We start from the raw sequence: 25,040 nt of genomic DNA, 5'->3' as shown, positions 1-25,040 counted from the left end.
GGTAACATGATATGATACCGACCCATACCAAAACGATTATGCTGTACGACCTTAATGTCCATACATCCCTCATTATGGCGTCTCCAAACCCAGTTCCTTCGGTTATGGAAGTCGTGAGTGAACCCCGATTCTTAAAGAAAACAGGACATAAACCCAAGGCCGATTATCCAAGTGATTCAAATGACGTGCAGTAAGTTATGGGATAACACGTGGACGTCGTGCACGCAAATGCAACCTGTCCTGACGATATTTCGCACCGCCTAGGCATGTACTGTTATACCAGTTGATTATTGCAACCGGCCCCTTATCTCAATGGCAGTTTGCAACCGGTTTCTAAATGCCATAGTTCTGACTAATCTGGCCTGGGCGGCGTCCATCATCAATGTTATGTGTTTGTTGATATGGTGCCTACCATCTGCTGGTGGCAGACTGAGAAACAGCGTTTGGGCAACAATATGCTAACGTGTGCCTACCTGCGACATGCTAATGGCACGGTAACATTCAGCACGTTGTATACGTCGCATGATGAATGTTGTTGCTTCCTTCATGACTGAATGTGTTGTATAAGGTGTCTTTGTGCGTTTGGTTCCAAGAAAACAATATGTGGTTTCTCACAACCGAGTCTGACATTCGTCACCACTCGCCCCTTTCCGTAACCTGCAAATAGACTCGTCCCCTATCGATGAATGTTGTGTGCGAAAATACGACAAAATCAGAATGCACGTATGATTTCAAGTTCTTCGCCAAAGAATCCCTCAGAAATAATTTTTGATTTTACATATGTCTTGCATCTAAAAATATACCCAAGACACAGTCAAATGTGTTCAGTCATACTGTATAATTCCGCACGTCCCAATGTGCTTTAAATTGCATCTGAAATATATATAATACATGGGGAAATAATATGTGAACCATTACGGCACGAGTTGACAATTGTTTTAGGTATGCCCGTTTGCGCTAAGACGGAACCCGGTCACAAAAATGGCCATGAGAGGAGCACGAGTCGCTATTCGGCTTGTTCCGGAATAACACGATTTGGACACGAATGCCGAGTCTGAGTGACAATGGTAAATCTGGCATCCCACCCCTTGCACGTGCTGTCCGAAGTTACGTGCTTTATGACTGTCACAAGGTTGTGTTTGGGAGCCTGATTTCTTCGTAAATGTTCCTGACACATAAATCACTACTTTCATTGCCAGGCACTGGTGTATTTTCCTGTAGTTTCTCCTCAAAACAAAATGTCCTCTACCTTTTTTTGTCTAGTTTTTATCATAGTTTGAACATTAGTGTTTCAGGTCGTGTCTTTTATTTACTGTACACTGCCTGACAAAAGAAAATATACACCTATGTTTGATAGTAACTTAAACTGAAACAAACAAGTAATGGTTACTCGATGGTGATGTAAGGAGCAGCGTGACGCAGGAAATGTCATCATCAGTTTGCGTCAGTTCACAGATACCACACATCAACGATTTGATAACGTCTGTAGTGTTTTGTTCAAATCAAGTCTTCAAGTGTATACTTTCTTTGCCAGGCACTGTATGTCTAATCATCTTTGTTTAGCTAGTCACGGAGAGTCATATGTTGATTTAGTGGCTAATCATGGATTCGGTTCCAAAATTCTAAACGTCAAGTATTCATCGTATGAGGAGCAGTCGGGTAGCCTAGTGGTTAAAGCGTTCGCTCGTCACGCTGAAGACCCGTGATCGATTCCCGACATGAGTACAATGTGCGAAGCCCATTTCTGGTATTGAGGGGAATATTGCTAAAAGCGGCGTAAAACCAAACTCACTCACGTATCGTATGAACGAAGGATTATTGACACAGGGTAGTGAAGAGTCCACCAATATATTATGGAAAAGTCAAGTTCCAAGTATCCAATCAATAAAGTAGGTACGGCAGCGTTATAAACCTTCACTACACTAAACCCTGGTGGGTTAATTAGGTTTTACTCAATATCATATTCACTGTCAGAGCATTGTTGCAAAGTTGTCTAAAATTGCATTTACATGGTACAACATGTTGGCACAACGATTTGTGTTCGATAAGATTTACCGTGTGAACACACCGTCATTTTAAAGCAGCGTTAAATTTTACATGCCCACCGACTCTCCAAAGACCACTTTTATACACTTACGTTTTACATATAGTACTTATTGGACACTAACATTGAAAAATCAGTTCAACCATACCAGCCACTTGTAGTGTGACACCATATGTTAATCAAAATCTGCCTCCGGCCGTTGTATAATAGATGACTATATACACAAACACGCATAATAGCTTCAAGCACGAAACTAATGTGTCCAACCACGAACGTATAATGGACACAGCTGAAGTCTCCCTAGGTGTTGTAGCTGCTAGGGTGATAAACATCTAATCAAGTTGAAAAGTTAATTGCCAGCAGGACAGTCGCGTCACGGGGGGTGCTGTGGATGAAGCGGTCACAAGCAGGACCTACTCCACAACCTGCGCCACCCCCTCAGGGAATGTGCATTATACACACGTCCAAACCATAGTGTTCCAGATCCGCCAAGACATCACCATCAGCGTTCGTAATGACAGGAAATATACCTACGGTCGCAAGGCTTGTGTTAAAATTATACCTGCTGTCAAAATTTCCAAGTGCATTGTTATAGTATAAACTGTGTCTTGTCTTAGCGTTAGTTGTGTCTCGTCTCAACATTATCCGTGTAGTGTCTAAGTATTATCTGTCTTGTTTAAGCATGATCTGTATCTTGGTACAGTATAAATAATATCTCGTATTAGCATGATCTATGTCTTGATATACAGTAAACTACGGTTATAACGAACACGCTTATAACGAACTGACGGATATAACGAACTTACTTTTTTGGACCCGACTATTTGCTGTAGTTATACTTATATATGTTTATAACGAACTACGGTTATAACGAACTAAAATTAGTAGTCCCTTTGAGTTCGTTATAACCGTAGTTTAGTGTAGTATAAACAATAGCTTGTATAAGCATGATCTGTGTCTTGGTATAGTATAAACAATATCTTGTATCAGCATTAGCTGTGTCTTGTCTAGGCGTAATCGGTATTTCCAGATACAGCAGATAAAAGCGGCGAAACTCTTTCCATTACCATAAGAAATCCCCCGATGAGCATGAATTTATGAATCACTGTCAAATGGTGATGATACCAGGTGTTCGCGAAAAGGTCAGCATATCCTGCCCCGTCCTACTGTTGGGCGCCATACATTCTACGTGATAGGAGACGACACAGCCCGGTGGGACATATATTCCGAATGTTGGTTAATCTGTTAAAGCAGAAAGTACAGATAAGACGTATATAAGGCATTGAACCCACGTTAACCTGACATCGAGGTCCCGTTCCACAAGGCGCTACGACTTCCATATGCCTATTTCAAAGTATGTGACTACGATCGTCCCAGTGCTAAGACCGTTTTGTGCAATTGTTCCCAGTGGTAGCACGTAGTTCGTGACAACGAAGTGTCGATATTAGATCATAATGAGGCTATAACAGAGAGTTTTGCTGCATTAGACATTTTTTATATACTTAAGCGTGAAAGACTGAATTTTCCGAAGTTAAGAAAAGGGATATTTTCATTGCAGCGAACATAACAATTAATATTTCAGTGCAATGAACATAACACTTAATATTTCACTGCTGCGAAAATAACACTTTGACGGATCTATTGTCATACAAGAGTGATCTCCCCTCAAATTGTCTCCCTTTGTCGTAAGTGTCTGGCCTGTTCACAAACTGTTGACTTCCTTTTTACGTTAGTTCCACATTGACAAGGCAAAATAATGACAGACGATCATTTATACGGTTACTATCGCTTAATGGCGTTTGTTATTATCTTGAAAATGTTTTGTAAATTTCTCACTCAACTCGTCAATCGAGACCGTTCGTTTCGCAAAGCGCCATTTGTTTCTTGGCCAGCTTGTATTCTTTGGCTTCCAACAGCGGTCTCGAAGTTTTCAAGACTATTTTTGTTTATGTTGGTTTTGTATATAATCATATCTGTATGTATGATACAGAATTTTCATATTTTATTTTAAAATTTAAATATTTTTTGTTACTTATGTTTATATTTTTTTAAAGATATTGTAAACACGAAACTACCTTTTTAGTCGCAAATACAATGGGTGGTGAACCGCCCCTGTGAGTTAGGTAGGGAGAATTTACGTTTCAAGGTTTTCCATTTGTAATGAAATAATTAAATTTCTAGTAGACAACTACACAAAAAGTATATAATAAATAGGATCTTCCGTGTGTCTCGTGAAATATCCTCTATATATCGACTTAACTGATACTGCTAAACGTACTGGAGCACTTAACTTAACTTTGACTTAACTTTCCAATTTAAACCGTTGATGTTACGTACAGTGACGTCATGATGTGGTCATCTCGACAAAACAGGTATTTGGTGGGGTTTGGGAATGTGTTCGATGAAAAATGAAATTACAAGTACAAAAAGATGTTGCTGAAGAGTGTTAGTAGTTTGCAAACAAATCTTTGGCAGGAGTACTGCAGTGCGCGGCAGTCTAGCTTCACCTCTGATTGGTCCACAACCACTCAAATTAATTAAATTAACAGATTTGATTGCGAAGTTCCAGGTTTTAGAAGCTCGTAATTGATCCAATATTCTCGGAAGAAGTTGGATAGAATGAAAATGTGTATTATATTTCACAATACAAACGGGGGCACGGGTGGCTCGGTCGCTTTGCAGAGTTGCGTCCCTTGGGCACGCCAGAAACCTATGATTGAGATTTCGAATCCCGGTTCGCCCCGATTATGTTTCTAGGTTTGTCAGCACCATAACCGTGCTCGTGGGTTTCACCTAAGTGATAAACGTCTCAGACCTGCATCACTTCGGGCTTTCCTCCCACATTAAGCTGACACGCCACGATATATTTGGAATACTGTTAAAAGCGGCGTTAAAGCAATCTCACTCAATCGCAATACAAACCTTCATATATTCGACATGTTGACCCTTTCCGTGAACCCCTGGTGCCATCACTGATATTTAGCGATCCATTCATATTAACATTCACCACCGTTTTCCCTTTTACGCCCAAGGAAACCTTTTTCTGCAGATCATCGAGACTGTTTATTCTCTCTTGGGCGCTAACGTTATATATATCCGGACAACAAACGCCATGATTTGGGAAGTAACCGTAGCGCTACGACTATCGCAACTCCCTCAGTAACACAGGCTTACCGTTGTCTTAGCGCTGAGATCCTATTTGTGAAACCTGGCCTTAGAGTAAATAACCTGATGCCTGTTATAAAGATCCTATTTAACATAGATTTTATGCTTAGCGCGCAATCAAACTATCAAGTCCTCAATGATATAGTGACTAATCTCTTTCTGCAAGCATGAATAACCACCAACTCTGTCTACATAATAACGACAAACTCCTTTCCATATTCATAAGAAACCTCTGCTAAAAGCAGAGTCCGTTGTACAATAGCGCTATATCATGAGCACTATCACTATCACTATCAAATAGTGACGACACCAGCTGCTCGCGCATAGGTGAGCGTATCCTGCCCCACCGGTGGCACCCGACACAAACACATGCAAAGTCAAGTCAATTGTTCACCTGAAGAAAAAAACACGGGAACATATGGTACACGTCAAAGTAGGGAGTTACATCAGACATAATTTTTGTCACTAATGCGTCAAATTTGGAAATGTAACACGTTAAGACTTTCCTCAAAACCTCCCCAATTCCGCAAGCTTTCGACTTAAACCATATTCGAGAGATAAGACCCTCAATAACTGGCACTGCTGACTGCATGCCAAGTCCCACGCACTGGTCCATGCGACACTGCATCAGCCTGATGTATTCCCCAATACAACCTCATCGATCTGGTGCCCCTTCAATATACCTCTCTCTCTCACTTTCAGCGCGACTCGCCGGAGGACGAGGAAGAAGAAGTCCCCCTCACATCCAGGTAGGACCAGCTTACCGCTAAACATTCTTGATCTCGTGTAGTTCTTACTGCTGCAAGATGTATCTCATCCAGTGGCATTGGTGTATATGCACTATGAAGCATTATCGAGTCTTCTCTGGGCTGGGAAGGAAAGGGCATGGTTTGCATGTGTTATTTAGTTCCTGTTGTTTTGTGTATGAGGACGACACTGTGAAGCGGAAAGCGACGTGGCTGGGATATCCTGTTGCAAGGGTTCGTTGGTCGAAAACATTAAGTTATTGCTGTTGTTTTTACCAAAGGCGAGAAATAGTTTTGAGCACATTAGTTTATGTCGAGTATGTGTTGATGTGCGAAATGTAGCAGAGTTCGTTTATATTTTCGTTTGCATGAATTTCATGACGTGTTCCTGGTGCTAAAATCCCCGGTCATGATGTCAAAGGGATTCGTTCACCTTGGTCTCAGACATAAATCTTTCGTATTTGCCCTGATACACGAGGATGCACTACATTACGCTAATCGTTATATTTGTCGAGGTATAATAGTTTCTGTTCAAATGGACACGCATGTTTCACGCCTATCCCAAGTAGACAAAACCTTTCCATATTCATAAGAAATATCTTTAGTAAAGTTGATTGTACGCGATTGTATCCAATTTTAGGCATGGCACCAAATCTTTGAATTAAATGGATTTTCTTTATTATTTTAAACGCTGTAGCCCTTGAGTAATAATATTAAGTCAATTTTGCCTTATCATTATGATGGTTTCTAGTTCCCTGTGTGAACCAAAGTATAAATAAATTCATGTTTATATAGTGTGTTACTCACTAGTATTTACAGTGAGGCATTGATACTCTAGATCCGGTAATTCGGAAACCTCGCTGTTGGACGATCGCAGGTTCATATATAACCCCGTGACATTATTTCATCAATCCGGAAACCACTGAGGACGGCACAGTCCGGATAAACGGGGTCTCACTGTACTGTACATGCACACAAACATGTATGTCCGTCAACCATATGATCGTAATGTAATGTTATGCTAATCATTTGATGTATAGCCCCGTGAAGATTCCGGGTTATAATTGATCTACAGCAACCCATGCTTGGTCGTAAGAGGCGACTAACGTGATCGGGTGGTCATGCTCGCTGACTTGGTTGATGCATGTCATCGTATCCCAATTGCGTAGATCGATGCTCATGATGTCCATCACTAGACTGTCTGGTCCAGACTCGATTATTTACAGACCGCCGTCACATAGGTGGAATACTGCTGAGTGCGGCGTTGAACAATAAACAAACATTTGATGTATAACAGAATGATCGCATTAAAAGTCCGCTTCTGTCCAGATATAAAAATGACAGTATTCACCAGGTGGTGTGTGTGTTTTAATGACTCCACTGTAAGTGATTTAAAGCGTTTAAATCACAACCGGTAAATAATACAGATTAAGTCACAGGTGGCCAGATGCAGTCACGAAGGATCTACCTTGTAATGTGCTAAGGACGATCACGTTACAAATTAACCCAACTTTCTATACATGTTACATTCTAAATTATGTATCGCATTCAGCCAACAATTAATGGATGATGCCTTCATCTGTGACCAATCTCTTCCAATTATCGCCTGACGTATCCCCTACTGACATACTAACCCGTGTTATGCTAGTAGTTGCGTATAAATGTTCAGACCAATGACGTCTTGGAATGTTCAGTGCGCCATCTTGCCTTACTTACGTTACTTTATGCTACCAGTACCTTTAACAGTGGAGTGTTCATCTCGGTGGATGAGACGTCGAGTGTTCCTGCCCCAGGCGAAACTATCAATGGATATTATACAGTCTGTTCACGGCAATATACACATCCATGAATTCACGAGTATCATCTATTGTCAATTATGCAATGATTTGAGACAGCGACCCAAGTGTACACTCATCACCGCGGACAGGGGACATTCATACAAAGACGAGGATATGACCATCATCTTGCCAGCTAGCCGGTGGGTCCTATGTTGTTCCAGTTTCTTCTCTGTTGCTCATTGGCGTATTCAGGATGGAATTTTGATAACACAATTATTATTTGTTTAACCTTGACAGTATACAGTACAGTAAAATACGGTTATTACGAACTCAAAGGGACCACTAACTTTAGTTTGTTATAACCGTAGTTCGTTATAAGCATATAGACAGTATAAAAATAGCAAACAGTCGGTTAAAAAAAACAGTTCGTTATATCCGTCAGTTCGTTATAAGCGTGTTCGTTATAAACGTTCTTTACTGTATATGTATAACCGTACAACTCAGCTTATACATTGCTGAGGTGATGGCAACCTGTGACTCTGTGTGTATGTAGATAGCAGAATATGTGGAATATTGCAGTGCGCGGGACGGAGTATTGTATCCCATATGACTCGTAAACACAATTTACGCATATCCTTTTTTTTGACAAATGGTGATAAACTTATGACTATGTTAAGTGTGTTATCGTTGTATGAATATATTCGGTGTTTAAACAGCTGTATGAGGACTTTAAAGTTCTTTCAATGTCAAACTGTATTGTATTGACGACTGTTTTAGTTTACCTTTCTGTGCACTGCTTCATGCATCAACATAATGTGCCTGCGTATGTGTGTGTGTTAGAATTTATCTTTTAGAGACCTTCAGATACTGACATTATGCTATAAATATATTTGATTTATTTTATGTATCATGGAACGTAAGAGATGTTAGCATGTTTGCTCAAACTCCACTGCAGCGGAATCAAACAATTCATTCCATGAGTAGAAATGACCAGATAAATACTACGCGTAACAAGCACCCCTCAATACTAAAAACGTAATCTGACCTTAAACTCTCCATATTCAAGTTGAGCGGGTTTCTAAAGTGTATTGAAACGAGGCTATTGTGAGTGTCCGGGACATCTTCCTTGCCCCACGCTCACACAAAAACCGCGTCTCGTCCGATGCAGAAAGGTTTTCTTAAGATTTCCTGCACATTGTTCTTATTGAGACATAACTGGGCCACACAGAGACTATACGGTGTGTCTATCAAGTCTGACTTCTGTCTTCATCGAATATGTTTTAAAGAACGGCCTGTCATGGTAACATGAAAATTGCATAGCTGAGTGTATTCCCTTGTAGGATTGACGTTGCTCGTGAATAAAGAGCTGCGTTTAAATGCAAACATATTGTTCGGAATCTTGTGATTGTATAGCCCCCTGGAGTAAACATGTGGGATAGTGGGTCAATAGCGATCTTCAGTCTCAGGGATGTCCTGCCTGGTTGACACAAGGGAAAACACGTTTAGATAAACAAGAAATTGCCTGTGAACAATCTTATCGTCAAATATGTATTTTATCGCTGGGGTGTTTCGGCGATAACTTTCTAATTGTAGCAAAACGTCATCCATCAGAATCTTGTACACGATTCTGTTGCGATATGACTGTGATGTAGAAATTATGTTGCTGTGATATGGCGTGGCTTCTTTAAAGTAGCCCTGATATGGATGTTATATTGCTGTGGTGATCCTTTCATGTAACTCTAATGCTGTTTTGATGCTGCCGTGATATTGCTGTGATGTTGATCTGATATTACTGTGATGTGGCTATTGCTATGGTGAAGAAGCCCCATATTGTTATGGGGATGCTGTTATGCAGCTCTAATTTCTTTTAACTGTTGCTGTTATATAGCTGTACTTTTGTTTTACTGTAGCTGTAATGTTGTTTTGATGTTGAGGCAGGAGCTGTTGGTGGGTAAGCGGGGTTAAACGCCGTTTTGAACAGTATTCTAGTTATATCACGGCGTGTCAGCTTGATGTTGGGGGAAACCCCGAAGTGATGCAGGTCTCAGACGTTTACCACGAACATGGGTATGGCGCTGACACATCTCGATACATAATCGGGGCGAACCGGGATTCGAACCCACATTCATAGATCTAAGCGTGCCGAAGGGACGCAAGTCTGCACAGCGAGTTCCGGCGCTATACAGGACTGGGTCATTCATGCCCCCGATTGAGCTGTCGTGTTGTGATGTAGCATGGTTTTCTATATTATCGCGGTAGTTAATTTATAATGGATCGTAATGGCGAATGCTTACTAACACATTAACTATGTCATACGCAAAATGTATCTGGTTCTTTATTCAACTTTTATGACGCATCAATCAGGATTGATCGATGCTGATTTTCTTTACCGATTTCAGTAAACAAAGTACCTGTCATTCGCGACTCAGGTGCGGGCAACTCTTATTATCGCGCTATCACTATTGTGTGTGTGATAAGTGTGATTAATGTGGTTTACATCACTTTGGATAATGCATAATCAGTATATGACCTAGGCTGGGTCAATGGAAATCGTCCAAACAAGTGGATTCTTTTCTAACCAATTTCGAATGTAGGTAGGGGTTATTCCATTTCAAAACATTCCAGAAACTATCATATAAAAGTTAAAGTGTGTACTTACGAGGAGCCGTGACGTAACGAAACGAGTCCTATATTCGATCATTCGAGAAATATTGTACTTAGTTTTGAATGAATAAACAGCCGACAGGAGAAATAGATTACGAGATTTGCCGATACCGCGATAATATAGAGTCACACTATACTATGGACATTCTGTCACATCATTCACTCAAAATATTTCACATCAAATGTATAATTAATCTTATACATCGTTCCGATGATATAGTAAAATATTTTACACGTTTTACACGTTTTTTTAAATTAAATATAACAAAGTGCATGCTTTATTACTTAGGGTGCGAGTGGTTGATATTATGAGCAACGGTCCACGCCGTCGAATAACGGTGACACACACCAGCCACACACCGCGCTGACCTGATCAGCCATGTGATCACCAGGGACGCAACTAGGCGAATTTTAAGTGGAAGCAAAATCAATTTTACGAGGGCACGCTAGCTCCAACACATGTTCAACTTTCATTAAATAAACATCATTGATGACAAATGAAATTTGAACATAAAAACGAATCGATAATATTTCTTTTATGTGTTTTTTTAAATGTTCATTTGTAATATGTTATGGTTATTTCTTTTTTCATTATAATATTTATGAATTATTATAATGAAAATACTTGTGTGAGTGTATTTGCTCACGTCACAAGCCATCTACCACTAAAATCCCGAAACGCGTAAAGATTCCGATTTTCGAGTTAGACAATAAATATTATGTTCAACCAGGTAGAGTTTAAATTAATAATTTACTGCATTTGATGGTAAATTGAGGTGAACAAAAGTGTGTTTTTATAGGTGTAAAAAATCGTACTTTTTTGGGTGCAGGCAATTACTATTTGCTACAATGGTAGTTTCGCCCCAGGGTGCTGTTGTACAAAACAACCTTAGCGCTACGACTGTCGTAAGTCTATGTTAAGGTATGGGAGTTACGATCACCTTAGCGCTACGATCGCTTTGTACAACGGCACCCTGGTCAGCACTTACCACAAGGATACGACGGTCGTAACTCTCATAGTTTAACACAGACTTACGACAGTCGCATCGCAAAGATCAGGATGCATAATGGGACTTCCAGTTAGCCACTGCTCAGTCCCAAGTACGTAGATCTGGGCCCAGTTGCACAACGCGATCTCAGCGCTAGGCATGTCAAACCCCTATACTTTAACAAAAACCTACGACGGTCGTAGCTCTACGATCGCCATGCATGAAACAGGTGCCTGGGGCTCTACTCTGACCAGGGGGCACGGGTGGCCCAGTCGTGTAAGGCGCCGCGATTCGCTGTGCAGAGTTGCATCCCTTGGGCACGCCAGAAACCTATGAATGTGGGTTCGAATCCCGATTCGCCCCAGTTATGTTTCTAGGTTTGTCAGCACCATACCCGTGCTCGTGGGTTTCACCAAAGTGGTAAACGTCTGAGACCTGCATCACTTCGGGCTTTCCTCCCACATTAAGCTGACACGCCTTGATATAACTGGAATACTGTTAAAAGCGGCGTTAAACCCAACTCACTCACTCACTCACTCACTCTACTCTGACCAGAACTTCCGAGGGGGTTCAAACTTTAGAAGTAACATTTCTACAACTCGGCAGATGCTATTACCCTGTTTTGCAGGTTCAGGCAGCACGGCCATGCGAAATCAATATTCGATTCATGCTTGAGTTTCTTTTTTGTGTTTGCAAAATAGTGATACACATGCATTCATTACTGTTACTGCCAACGTAGACCCCATGACAAGTGGCGACCGACCCTGTTGAAGGAGGGAAGCACCATGACCATGTCAAGGTCACGTGACGAACCGGACCAATCAGAGATGCCCCCTAATTCCACGTCAGCTGACGGCAGTCCAGACTCCCCTAAGGACGACAAAAAGGTGACACAAGCAATGATTGACAGCTTCCAACATGTTTTGGAATTATTTTGAGCCGTTCGGGATACTAGATCTCAGATCATCAAAAGATTTTGCAAAGAATGTCTCTTTTAAGCTTTTTTGGCGAACGAACCTCATATTTTAAGTTATATTACGTAGCCTATGAGTCATTCTTAATGTTCTTATTTAATTTTTTTTTAATGTCTTGAAGACATTTTAGTTGAGGTCTATTTGAGTATATGCCAGAGGAAATGTCAGCCTTGTTTGGTTAGTAAAACTCCTCATAGACCATGAAGAACCGCATCTGTGATCTAGTGTCTGCAGAAGGTCGGTGGTTCACACCAAAAGACACTGACAGATAGTACTTTGCACCTTGCATGGCACTAGGTTTAAGGGAATAAAATATTGACTGGTCGACACAGTATACTGTGTCTGAGTAGTGTATCAATGTTGAACTGCGGCAAGGTATCTCAGTGGATTTTCACTATAAAGCCGACATTAGGACTAGCACACACACACACACGAACATGCACGCACGCACGCACGCACGCACGCACACACACACACGCACGCACGCACGCACGCACACACACGCACGCACGCACGCACGCACACACACACACACACACACACACGAACATGCACGCGCGCACACACACACACATGCACGCACGCACGCACACACACACACGAGCATGCACGCACGCACGCACACACACACACACACTCACTCACTCACTCACTCACTCACTCACACACTCACTCACACACACACACACACGTACGCGCGCATACGTTGTGGTATAAGTGCAATAACTTCAACGAGACGTCAAAACCCATTTCACCTCACCTGATTGCACCTTATACAATACGAATGCTTGACATTCAGAATTAGAAACCGAATCCAAGATAAGCCAGATCCTACAATAAAATAAAGACCCTCCCTATATTCATAAGAATCTCTGCTAAAAGCAGAGTCGATTGTAGATCCCGACTATGTCATTAGAATGTGTTTAAGAATCACAATGAAATAGTGATGGCAGCAGTGTATAAGACACTTATATTCAAACTATGATAAAAAGTTGTAAAGTAATTTTAGTTGCTTGAATGCGACGTTAAACCCTATTTCGCCACAATGCAGACGATGCAAGATTCACTACGATTATGACCATCTGTACAGTAAACTACGGTTATAACGAACTTAAAGGGACCACACAATTTAGTTAGTAATAACCGTAGTTCGTTATAAGCACACTTTCATCATATATACATCAAAAAGACGGGTAAAAACCAGTTCGTTGTATCCGTCAGTTCGTTATAAGCGTGTTCGTTATAAACGTAGTTTACTGTATTTAAAGACACCATAAGTAAGTTGATCGGTGTGTAGTCATGTCCCATCTAAGCACTGTTACTCTAAAATTATGAAACTACATTCGACAAAGACAGTTTGTCTGGTAAGGTAGTAAGATTCACATGATAAAGATTTGTTTAACACGAATTTGAAGAACATCTGGCAGTCCAGACTCTGGGATCTGTCTTAGTAAACAGATGTTATTGACCTATCCATTGCATACAAATCACAAATTATAAGGGAGGGCTAATCTTTGGCGTTTATTATCAGTCCCAGGCTGAGGAGTCTGCAGAATAATAAAATATGGAGTAATTGCAAGTTAATAATGCAAGTCTATAACCAGATTACGAACTTCTGGTCATTTAAAGTTTCAGGAATGTCTGTCCAGTTTGGCTGATATAGGCCATACGAAATTTGTTTTCGGTCGTCGTGATTTGTTTTTGAAATATTATTCATCATTATAATTTCTTTGGTAGAAAAAGGCCTTTTCATACCAGATTATTGATTTTGAATCTCAATATAGACATCTAGCAAATCAAAGTAGACCCAGTCAAAATTCAAATATATGTCATTTGCGACAGGTCATAAACCCGATCCCTGTAGACCCCACCCCAGAGGATCTTGTCCTGGACCCTAACGGAAAATGGGCGTATTACTGGATGGTAAGTATGTCTGTTATATAAACTAGACCGTACCAGACGATCCAGTGATCGATATTAGGAGCAACGTTCCACGCCGTCGGAGTACGATGACACGCTATCAGCCAAGTGACAGAACCTGGCCATCCGATCCATTAATTTAGTTCTAACCAGGAATCCCCACGGGGATTCAGAGGCAGGTAACAGGTCATCTACAACTTTTTAGCTGAATGTTTTCTATAATGCCAAGAAGATGAAAACAGACAGTCTTTGTATCACGTCATACATTTGTGATCGGTCTTGATGGAGTATGTATCTACTAAGGTTAGTCATGTCTTTGGCCGGATTGTGGCTGGTTCTCAGATATTATACTTACCTGCAATGTGATTTTCAAGTGTAATGCCTAACATGAAGCGTTTTCGTGACCGTCACGTCTCCTTTAAGTGGCCACATGGATAGGAATGACTTCTGACACATCGATTAAGGTAACATAATATATTACGTATTTTGTAATGAAAATGCTATATTTATCTCATGTATATTTTATTAACTGTCAGGTCACTCTATCAGATAAACATTTAAAACGATTGACAAATATCCCCTATTTATTAGTTTCGTTACCCTTATAATTGATGATATAACAAATATGTTCTCTTAAACGCTTGCCACCTGGAACGACCCTACTATTACATAATCTGCGGTTAAGTACAAAGCTTAACATCTATTAACAACTATTATTGACAAGGCATTCACATGTCCTCTTATGGGACATAACGATGTCGTATGTATGTTGTCAGGGTGTCGTTGCCTCCGCCGTCATGTACAACTGTGCCGTCATCATCCTCAGAGTCGCCTTCCGGGAGCTCCGTGAACACGTGAGTAAATCAGCGCCACCTACGTCACCAACAACCGACATTGTCAAAAAATTGACGTCACCGATGTTGAATAAACACTGTTATCTGAAATAATAATGTTCCTACCCATCTTCAATTAAGATGCCAGACTTAGAGTGTTGTTGCATTGTCCAAATGGCTATAACACAGTGGTCTAAGTCGTCAATGACGCCGTTTATCAATCATGTCATCATGCATGGCTGACGTCATTCTTTACGTGTTTATCAGTGTACACACTTATTAGTCTCTGAAGAAAAACATCTATGAGACATTGATTAGTACAGATATTACGAAACATTGGCATAAACTGATAGACGGGATGTTGGTTGCTATGCAATGTCTTATTATATTACCCCATTTCTTAAACTACACCTGTCGGTAACACAAAAAGTCTGTAAATTCCTGGAACAAAAGACTAAACAATGGGGGACTTTGGGCTTTGAGGGGAGTTATTGCATGAAGTGTTTTCATCGAGACGCAAGATGATATGGATTTCAGCTACTGTGTAGTTGAACGACGGCTCATGTTTACGTGTCGTCCCTCTCTTCACATTCATCTTTAAGTGAGTGAGTGAGTGAGTGAGTATGGTTTTACGCCGCTTATAGTAATATACCAGCAATATCACGGCTGGGGACACCAGAAATGGGCTTCACACATTGTGCCCATGTCTGGAATCGCACCCGGGTCTTCGGCGTTCCCTCGTGTTTAAAGGAACATACATCAGCCACACTATCATACTGGGGGAATGTTATGCTGGGAATGCTAGTTAACTTCACTTACTCGATACAGTGAAACCCCGTTAATCCGGACGGTACCTTTACAGTTGAAATGGTAAAGAACGACACATGTCCGGATTAACGAATCAATGATACCTTCGTATATATGCCAGGATGTTCCTTATTCAGAAAGGGCGGCGGGGTAGCCTAGTTGTTAAAGCGTCCCCTCGTTACGCCGAAGACCCGGGTTCGATTCCTGACATGGATACAATGTGTGAAACCCATTTCTGCTGTTCCCCAGCATGATATTGCTGGAACAATGCTAAACGCGGCGTAAAACATACTCACTCACTCGATGGAAAAGAGGAATTTCCAGACTAACGGGATTTCACCCTATATTTAAATGATGTAACCTTTCGGTCCCATATAAGCATTTATTTGCACTGTGGTCTAATATCCCCCACACCCACACCCACACCCACACCCCCCCCCCCCCCCCCCCCCCCCCCCCCCCCCCCCCCCCCCCCCCCCCCCCACCCCCCCACCCCACACCCGTAGTCTCAGCTATGGATATATGGATATATTTTCGACACACTGACGAGATATGATTCTGATCGCTACAAACAAAATTCACAATTTACAGTTGAACCATGCGTCAGTTATCATACCATGACAACGTGTTATTAAGTATTTTGGAAATAATTAATAAATCTAGGGAAGTAAATTCTTTTTGTTTGGCATCTATCACAATCTACTGCGATAGGTTATCTACTTATCATATTAATTGCAGTCAGTGTACCAGCGCATCTTCTCAACCCTTGACAACATCGGGGACGTCATATACCTCATCGACATCGGAGTTCAGGCCAGGACGGCCTTCCTACTCGATGGCTGTTTGGTGAGATTAGCGAAAGTATTAGTTCATGGAGTGATGCTGACAACAGCTTTGATGCAACCCTTTGCATTCATGTGAATAACATCCATTGTCCATCATCACTAGTTCGGTCAAAGAGGCTCCACACAGGTCTGATATGGGAGACGAAAGCCCAGTGACCCAATATCGTGATTCAGCGAACAATGTTACATCCCTTAACCACGCGGATCCGCTGGTCGATGGTTCAAATCCCACATTCGCATCGATTGCGATTGTATGCACACACCTGTTGACGATGCCTTCGTTAAACTAGCTTCCTTCCAGGCTTTCCGCCCATATTGAGCTGACCCGCTGATATTACTAATTTTTAGTTCAAAGAAGCAATACAGTTCCGGTAGGAATATAATTAATATCAGTGTTTAATATAGGTTTCATCATGTGTATAAGTAACGTTATAGACGTCCACACCAGAGAATAATCTGTCTCGATTATCCGCGGAAAAAGATTCCATTGGGCTTAATAGCCACACTACCGTATACAATGTATAAGCGCCCAGGGCGCTCTCAAAATTAGAATTAGGGGGCTCTTATTAGAATATTATTTTGGTGAAAAAAATAAATTTCGTGGTTTATGCTGACAGCCTGAAATGTTTATGTGCGGCAGATATCTTTTCCAGAATTAAATGGCCCATAATTAAGGGTGCATATAACACACGAGTGCGTATTGTACGCGAATAAATAAGTCTTGTCTACATTGATCAACCCGAAGGGGTGCTATTGGGATTGTTCACTAGCCAATATATTAGCAAATATCGCCGTGGGCGCTTATTTGAGCAGGACGCTTATTACGTCGAATACGGTATATGAATGGATACCTAAAACCAGTGATGACACCAGGTATTTGCACAAAGGGTAAGCATGTCCTGGGCCCACTTGCACAAAGCGATCTTAGCGCTAAGACTATTGTAAGCCTATGCTAAAGTATGGGAGTTACGATCATCTTAGCGCTAAGATCGCTCTGTGCAAGTGGGCCATGCTCTACCGGTACGCACACAACAGTCCACCTCCCTCTTTTATTGCAACAAGTCGACAATACATACCGGCCAAACACTTAAAATACAAAGAAGGTTCCGATTCCTAAGTCCTCCTGTTCAATGTCTGTAATGTGAACAGTAGTCATGAGTAGAAATGCTTGCCTAAGATTATTTGTCAGGAAGCATCGTTACTATAGAGATAAGAGACGCCGGCAGTGACGGCATTTGTTTGGCCCAACCCTGGTGGACAGCGCCGTCGGCGATATGTCAGGGAGTATTCTGGTCACGGCGTGCAGAAGAAGTGTGTGATTAGCGGAAGATGATTCAAGCATCTTGTTAATGGCTCACTACCCCATGTGGCCTCTCCAAAACAGAAGTTGGATAATAATAACAGAAGAGTAATGATAGCTTTAGGCCAATATGGTCATATTGCTGTCGACTGTAATAGATTCTGATAGTGTAGATAATATTCAAATGGCACCCATGCGTTTTGTCATATTATCAAATTTTGTTTCAAGTTTGTTTCATTGGTTACGCTAATCAACTTAATCAGTTTGAAAGCCTTCCGGCAGTTATTGCAAGATTAATAGAACCAGTTACGAAAAACGATAATTCCACTAAGAGAGACAAAACCTCCGATGTTATCTCGTGCTTGTGGTGTAAATATTCATGAATGAGAATATCCTCTATGGACTAGAATGGCAAGGTCGCACAATTAGTATGTCTGTTATCATGGCAACCAGTGTCTGTCAGCAGAAATGAGATCAGAGGTCTTTTAAATTTCAATACTCTACAAGGATACCGAGCGTTTGAAAATCACGAATAAACAATGCATGAGTTTCATTGTTTCTTAGTGTGCGTGAATGCCTCATGGCAGATCCATAGCACCTGGCTGTTGTACATGCAGTCCTTAAACAAAGTAGATCATATCGACCCTGTAAACACGGTATTTAAATCCAAGCGACAAAACCATTTCCATTACCATTAGAAAACTCTACTCACTGTACGATTCCGACTAAATCACGAGCATGTGTTTATGACTCACTATCTTACAGTGAAAATACCAGGTGTTCGCGAATATATGAGCGTCTGGTTCCCTACCTGTGTCTCCCGTCACCAACACATGCTGAGGGAAGTCAATTATTCACCTGACAAAACACTGCAACATATTGTACAATTCAAAATAGAGATTTGCATCGGAGATTAATTTTGTCAATGATGCGTCAAATTTGGAAATGTCCTCCACCTATCTACGATAAAACCTTTTGAAAGTTTCACCTAATCCTTGAATGTTGGAACTCTGAGAAAAGAACCATTGAGCAAGAGTCGTAAGACGCTCTTTGAAATCTTCGTACGGCAGGTATTTTTACTGCTTAATTGCAGAACGATATGTTCAAGTCTTAAATGTTAAGGTAGTGAGTGATTTGGGGTTAACGCAATTTGGCACAGCCGTTTATTAATATCACGGGCTGTTGATTTAAAGTGGGAGAAATCTACAGGAATTTTGCTAAAAGCGGCGTAAAACCCAACTCACCCACTCACTAATGTGGGAGGAACATCCGATGAGACGCAAACCAATTTGGTGTAACCTTCGACGTGTCCCTATTAACTGTTTTCCCATACGCATGCATTATGCCCAATATGTGCCTGGCAGCGTGTTTTGACTTGCCTTTGCATGTGTTTTGACACGCGCCACCGGTGGGACAGGATACGCTCGCCTTTTCGCGAACACCCGGTATCACAAGTAGTGATTCATAAACACATGTTTTTGATGTAGTCGGAATCGTACTATAGACTCTTCTTTATGCAGAGATTTCTATTGGAAATTGAAACGGTTTTGTCGTTTTATTAACTATATTCCATATACACCAGCTGGGTCAAATTGACAGGTGGCTCCTCTGACTATCGGTATGGCGGAATAGCATATAGGAAGGTGCTCATTCAGATCCAGTATTTAACATACATAACGGATTACATAGGTTCGGGATCCTGAGCAGTTGTTTCGTCACTATCGCGGGAAGACGAGGTTTCTGCTGGATGTGTCGGCTATACTTCCGTTCACCACAGCGTATGGGATGTTGACAGGTGAGACTAGAATCAAGGAACACCCACACGCATCTTGTAAATGTCAATGTATCACTGCACCATTAAAATGATTAACATGCTGATCTTTAGGAGTATATATTAATGCTGTCCAAGAATTATACTGTAATGCATGATATGTGTCTGACAGAGGGAAACATAACAGCTTGAACGTAATACTAATGGCACCGTTAATGTTAATTATTAATAATGTCCATCATTAGATATGCTGATAATGTCAATACTACCGATGTCCTTTGATAGGGACACAAAAGACGCTTATGCTAAGAGTTACTATATCTAATTATTTACCTCTGTTTACCTACAGCATGTGTGCATGATGATAACTATTCAAGCTCAAGTCAGACAATCAACATCAGTTGTGTCGAATGTATAAAATACAAAATGCATATTTACTGCTTTTGAAGTAGGGTCGGTAGGGTAGCCTGCTCACTAAAACGTTCGCACGTTACGCTGAGGAGCCAGGTTCGATTCCCCGAATGGCTACAATGGGTGAATCACATTTCTGGTGTCCCCCGTCATGATGTGAAGGGAACAATGCCAAGCGGCGTAAAACATCTCTCTCACTCACTTACTGAGGGGTAACACTTTTCATTTAATTTACCATCAAATGCTTCAAATACTTCAATTCATAACACTGAGAATGTCTGACTTAAACTTAGAATAGGTGGGTCCTCAAGGGACAAGGAGTTTTACCTGGTTTCACTGACACGAGACTTCTGTACATTGAACATGTTATTGCAGCCAAACACTAATCGAATCTGATAACATTCAACCAGTATCGCGTCAAAGTCTCGGATAATGTTGTTACCCTTTAAAAAATATAATCAGTTAATTTAAACATATTCACCAGTTTGTACGCGTTACATCTGTTCAATACATAGAGAAGTCACGTGATGACATATCCTTCTCTTGCAGGTGTTCTTCAGCTTCTACCCTTTAACGTCATATTTCACGATGCCAGTGAGTTCTCTCTCTTTGACATTTTTTTTTTCATTTTTACTTCTCTGTGCTACGTCACAAACCTATATTTTTACATAACGTCTTTATCTAACAGAGGTATTTCATTTTAATTTTCACTCTGTTCTAACAGTCGTATATGACAACTAAATGTGTTCTCGCAACTGTCGCTTGTCTAAGAAACCCATCCCTTTCTTACTTACCATGGTGATCGGTATACCCCTATTTAAACGATTCAGACTTCGACTTATCCAAACCAATTCCGTGAAGGGTAACACGGGGTGTGCGGACTGCTAACAAGAAACGAGATAAAAATCGACTGGTTTTAAACCTTTCCAACAACTACAGTAAACTACGGTTATAACGAACTCAAAGGGACTACTAATTTAAGTTCGTTATAACCGTAATTCGTTATAACCATATATACAGCATAACTACAGCATTTAGTCGGAACTGAAAAGTTGGTTCGTTATATCCGTTAGGTCGTTATAAGCGTGTTCGATTTAACCGTAGTTTACTGTACTATAAAGTGCCGATTCAGCACAATTAGCCTGATATTCTGGCAGAACGTAATTGTCCAGCGCCTGCGGCCCCTCTTCAGCATCCGATGGATGTGGATTACTCGTGTTGTTCGTGCTATCCAAACTCAAGTATTAAAGTATCTATTGTAGTTACCTGATAGAATAAATCAGATATTAGCCCCGAGTCATCTCATAATGGCTTCGCGAATGGTTGACGAATTGTGCAGAAACTAAACGCCATACGGTTGCAGCAACGGGAGCGTAGAGAGATAATACACAAGTTCGACTTTCTAACGTAATTCTCGTTCTATTTTAGCCTTCATTTCCAATTATTTTTACGAGTCGTAACAAATATAGATTATGTAGTCATTTGGTAGATTTGACTAATTTGAAAATTTAATATATGGTCAACTTCAGATTTGAAAGAACTAGGCTACAGTTGTACTTATAAACACGGGGGTCCATGGACAAATTATGATAAGTTTTAAAGTGCTTTAACCCTTAGGGCTCTATTTTATACATTCTTTACTTGTATCATGTTTGAAATAAAACTATACATCAAAAACATTATATAAGTGATTTCTGAAAAGATTCAGTCGATTGAAATAAATTTACAGAATTTGGAATATGTTTTGGGAAAAAGAAAGGGTCAAAGACTTACTTCTCTCCCTAATTTGACCAACATGTAGGACAAAAAATTGAAAGAATCATTTCTCTTTTGCAACGCGAAAGAAGCGGTAAACAACCCAAAATACTGGAAGTTGATTGGTGGTCTCTGAGTACTAGTAATTCCCTACACTGTGTTTTTGACTGTAGCTCACATGGCTGCCCCTATCATGAGGATAGCTCGCCTGCTCAAGTACCACACGCTTGCCAACTTCTTCCAAGCAACGGACAGGTAAGGCATCAGCTACATAACTTCATCAAGCCATGCATTATTCCCGAGTTAAAAACAATAAAGGAGTGTGCTTTCTGGCAGATTTCTTAGGGACATTTGTCTGTGACGTTTCACTGTATGCAGATGTCCTTTTCGATAAAGACATTCTATTAACATAACAATGGTATTTCTTAATCGCGTTTCGAAAAGCATAGAATCGATAGCAATGTGATTTGCAATAGGGATTTAACTGATTTTGTTCCCTAGAATGTGTTTTTTTATATATTTTGTACAAGGACATTGTGCCCTGATCCCCCGCTAGTTGGCTTATTGTAATCCGTAAACGCCTATATCTCAGCACGTGCTCCCAGTACTTCATCTGCAAGTGGGTAATGATGATTCACATCAGCAACAAAACGTGACCAGACTCGGACATCGAGCTAAGCTGGACTTCTGCTGTTGTGCATCAAAGCACAGGCAAGATGGCATGAGGTGTGCTTTTTCAAACTCATTACCCAGAATTTCAGGAGGAGATTTATAGGTTTAACTCACAGTCTCTGTCCGCACCACGTTCCGGTATCGGGGGATTGTAATGTGTTCGCGTGACAGTTCTTCAGAAATGACGTTTTGGGCGTCAATTTGCAGACTTCCATTGTCGACCATAACACTAGTTATATATGGAGACTTTGGATCAAACAGTTTGATGAATATGGGAGCAGTGTTGTAAATACCTTGTGTGTCACTTTTGTGCGTTACAATTTCGTGTGTAACGTTACTTGCAATAAAGATTCAACAAAATCGTAGCGATACCCCGGGAATACATGATGTGAGTGAGTGATGACGACAAGAATAATACTGCTGGTACAAATGTAACCACGATAAACCCTTTCCAAACAGGGATGTAGCCCCACAAACGGGGGATATACCAAACCCATGGTTGGAAAAAACGAAAGTAAAGGATTCAAGGCTTTCCCAAACACTGGCATGACATCAGCATGCATCCAATTCCACTGACACGGATACACTTCAATCACGGCTTCATACTCATAGATGTACAGTATCACGACTCCGTAACCACGGTTATACTTCAATCACGGCCTCACACACATAGATGTACAGTATCACGCCTCCGTAACCACGGTTATACTTCAATCACGGCCTCACACACATAGGTGTACAGTATCATGACTCCGTAACCACGGATATACTTCAATCACGGCCTCACATACATAGGTGTACAGTGTCACGCCTCCGTAACCACGGTTATACTTCAATCACGGCCTCACACACATAGGTGTACAGTATCACGCCTCCGTAACCACGGTTATACTTCAATCACGGCCTCACACACATAGGTGTACAGTATCATGACTCCGTAACCACGGATATACTTCAATCACGGCCTCACATACATAGATGTACAGTATCACGCCTCCGTAACCACGGTTATACTTCAATCACGGCCTCACACACATAGGTGTACAGTATCATGACTCCGTAACCACGGATATAATTCAATCACGGCCTCACATACATAGATGTACAGTGTCACGCCTCCGTAACCACGGTTATACTTCAATCACGGCCTCACACACATAGGTGTACAGTATCACGACTCCGTCACCACGGATATACTTCAATCACGGCCTCACACTCATAGGTGTACAGTATCACGCCTCCGTAACAACGGTTATACTTCAATCACGGCCTCACACACATAGGTGTACAGTGTCACGCCTCCGTAAACACGGATATACTTCAGTCACGGCCTCACACACATAGGTGCACCGGAATCACGACACTGTAAACACGGATATGCTTCAATCACGGCTTCACATACATAGGTGTGCGGTATAACGACTCCGTAAACACGGATATACTTCAATCAAGGCTTCACACGCATAGGTGCACCGGAATCACGACTCTGTAAACACGTATATGCTTCAGTCACGACTGGATATATGAATAAATAACGCTTAACAAACACGTGTATACCGGAATCAATGCCCTACTAACACGGATACCCTTAAAAAAGAGCGCCAAAACCCTTTCCATATTCATAAGAAATTCCTGCTAAAATTAGAGTGATGACATCAGGTGTTTAACTCACGGCCTAACAATCACGGGTGTGCTGGTATGACGGCTCCGCAAACACGGACGTTCCGGATTCACGGCTCCAAAAACACTGATGCGCATTGCTCGTGGCTCCACAAAGACGGCGGAAACGAAATCGCGGTTGAACATTTACTGGACACAAGGAATAACGGCTAAACTATCAAGCGCCTATCGGAAACACGCTCCCTAGAACACGGACGTTCCAGAATCACGTACCTAAATCACGGCTCCACGATCACGTACTCGCCTGAATCACCACGGTAACAGCTGAATCACGACTCCACAAACACGGATGAAACTGAATCACGGCTCCACGAACACGGAAGCACCTGAATTACGGATCAACAAACACGAATAAAAAATTGAATCACGGCCCCAAAAACACGGATGAAACTGAATCACGACCCCACAAACACGGATGAAACTGAATCACGGCTCCGCAAACACGGATGAAACTGAATCACGACTCCACAAACGCGAATGAAACTGAATCACGGCTCCACAAACACAGATGAAACTGAATCACGACTCAACAAACGCGGATGAAACTGAATCATGGCTCAACAAACACGGGGGCACGGGTGGCCCAGTCGTTTAAGGCGCCGCGATTCGCTGTGCAGAGTTGCGTCCCTTGGGCACGCCAGAAACCTATGATTGTGGGTTCGAATCCCGGTTCACCCCGATTATGT

General features: G+C 41.4%; 1 protein-coding gene across 4 annotated transcripts in view; it reads left to right on the top strand.

The window, feature by feature from the left end:
• Positions 1-25,040, top strand: part of LOC139443313 (cyclic nucleotide-gated channel alpha-3-like) — a 70,470-nt gene that overhangs the window by 21,279 nt on the left and 24,151 nt on the right. For 3 of the 4 annotated variants that reach the window (XM_071224291.1, XM_071224292.1, XM_071224294.1), the window contains 8 exons: positions 5,912-5,958; positions 12,126-12,273; positions 14,203-14,283; positions 15,057-15,134; positions 16,659-16,766; positions 19,755-19,860; positions 20,797-20,841; positions 22,176-22,257. In XM_071224291.1, the coding sequence (XP_071080392.1) occupies positions 5,912-5,958; positions 12,126-12,273; positions 14,203-14,283; positions 15,057-15,134; positions 16,659-16,766; positions 19,755-19,860; positions 20,797-20,841; positions 22,176-22,257 (695 nt within the window). The remainder of the gene's footprint in view (positions 1-5,911; positions 5,959-12,125; positions 12,274-14,202; positions 14,284-15,056; positions 15,135-16,658; positions 16,767-19,754; positions 19,861-20,796; positions 20,842-22,175; positions 22,258-25,040) is intronic. The other variant, XM_071224293.1, reaches the window with a different exon arrangement.

The sequence above is a fragment of the Haliotis cracherodii genome, unplaced genomic scaffold (genome assembly GCF_022045235.1).
Source record: "Haliotis cracherodii isolate W230 unplaced genomic scaffold, xgHalCrac1.p SCAF_5, whole genome shotgun sequence".
Lineage (NCBI taxonomy): Eukaryota > Metazoa > Mollusca > Gastropoda > Lepetellida > Haliotidae > Haliotis > Haliotis cracherodii.
This window is presented reverse-complemented; position numbering and strand designations above follow the sequence as displayed.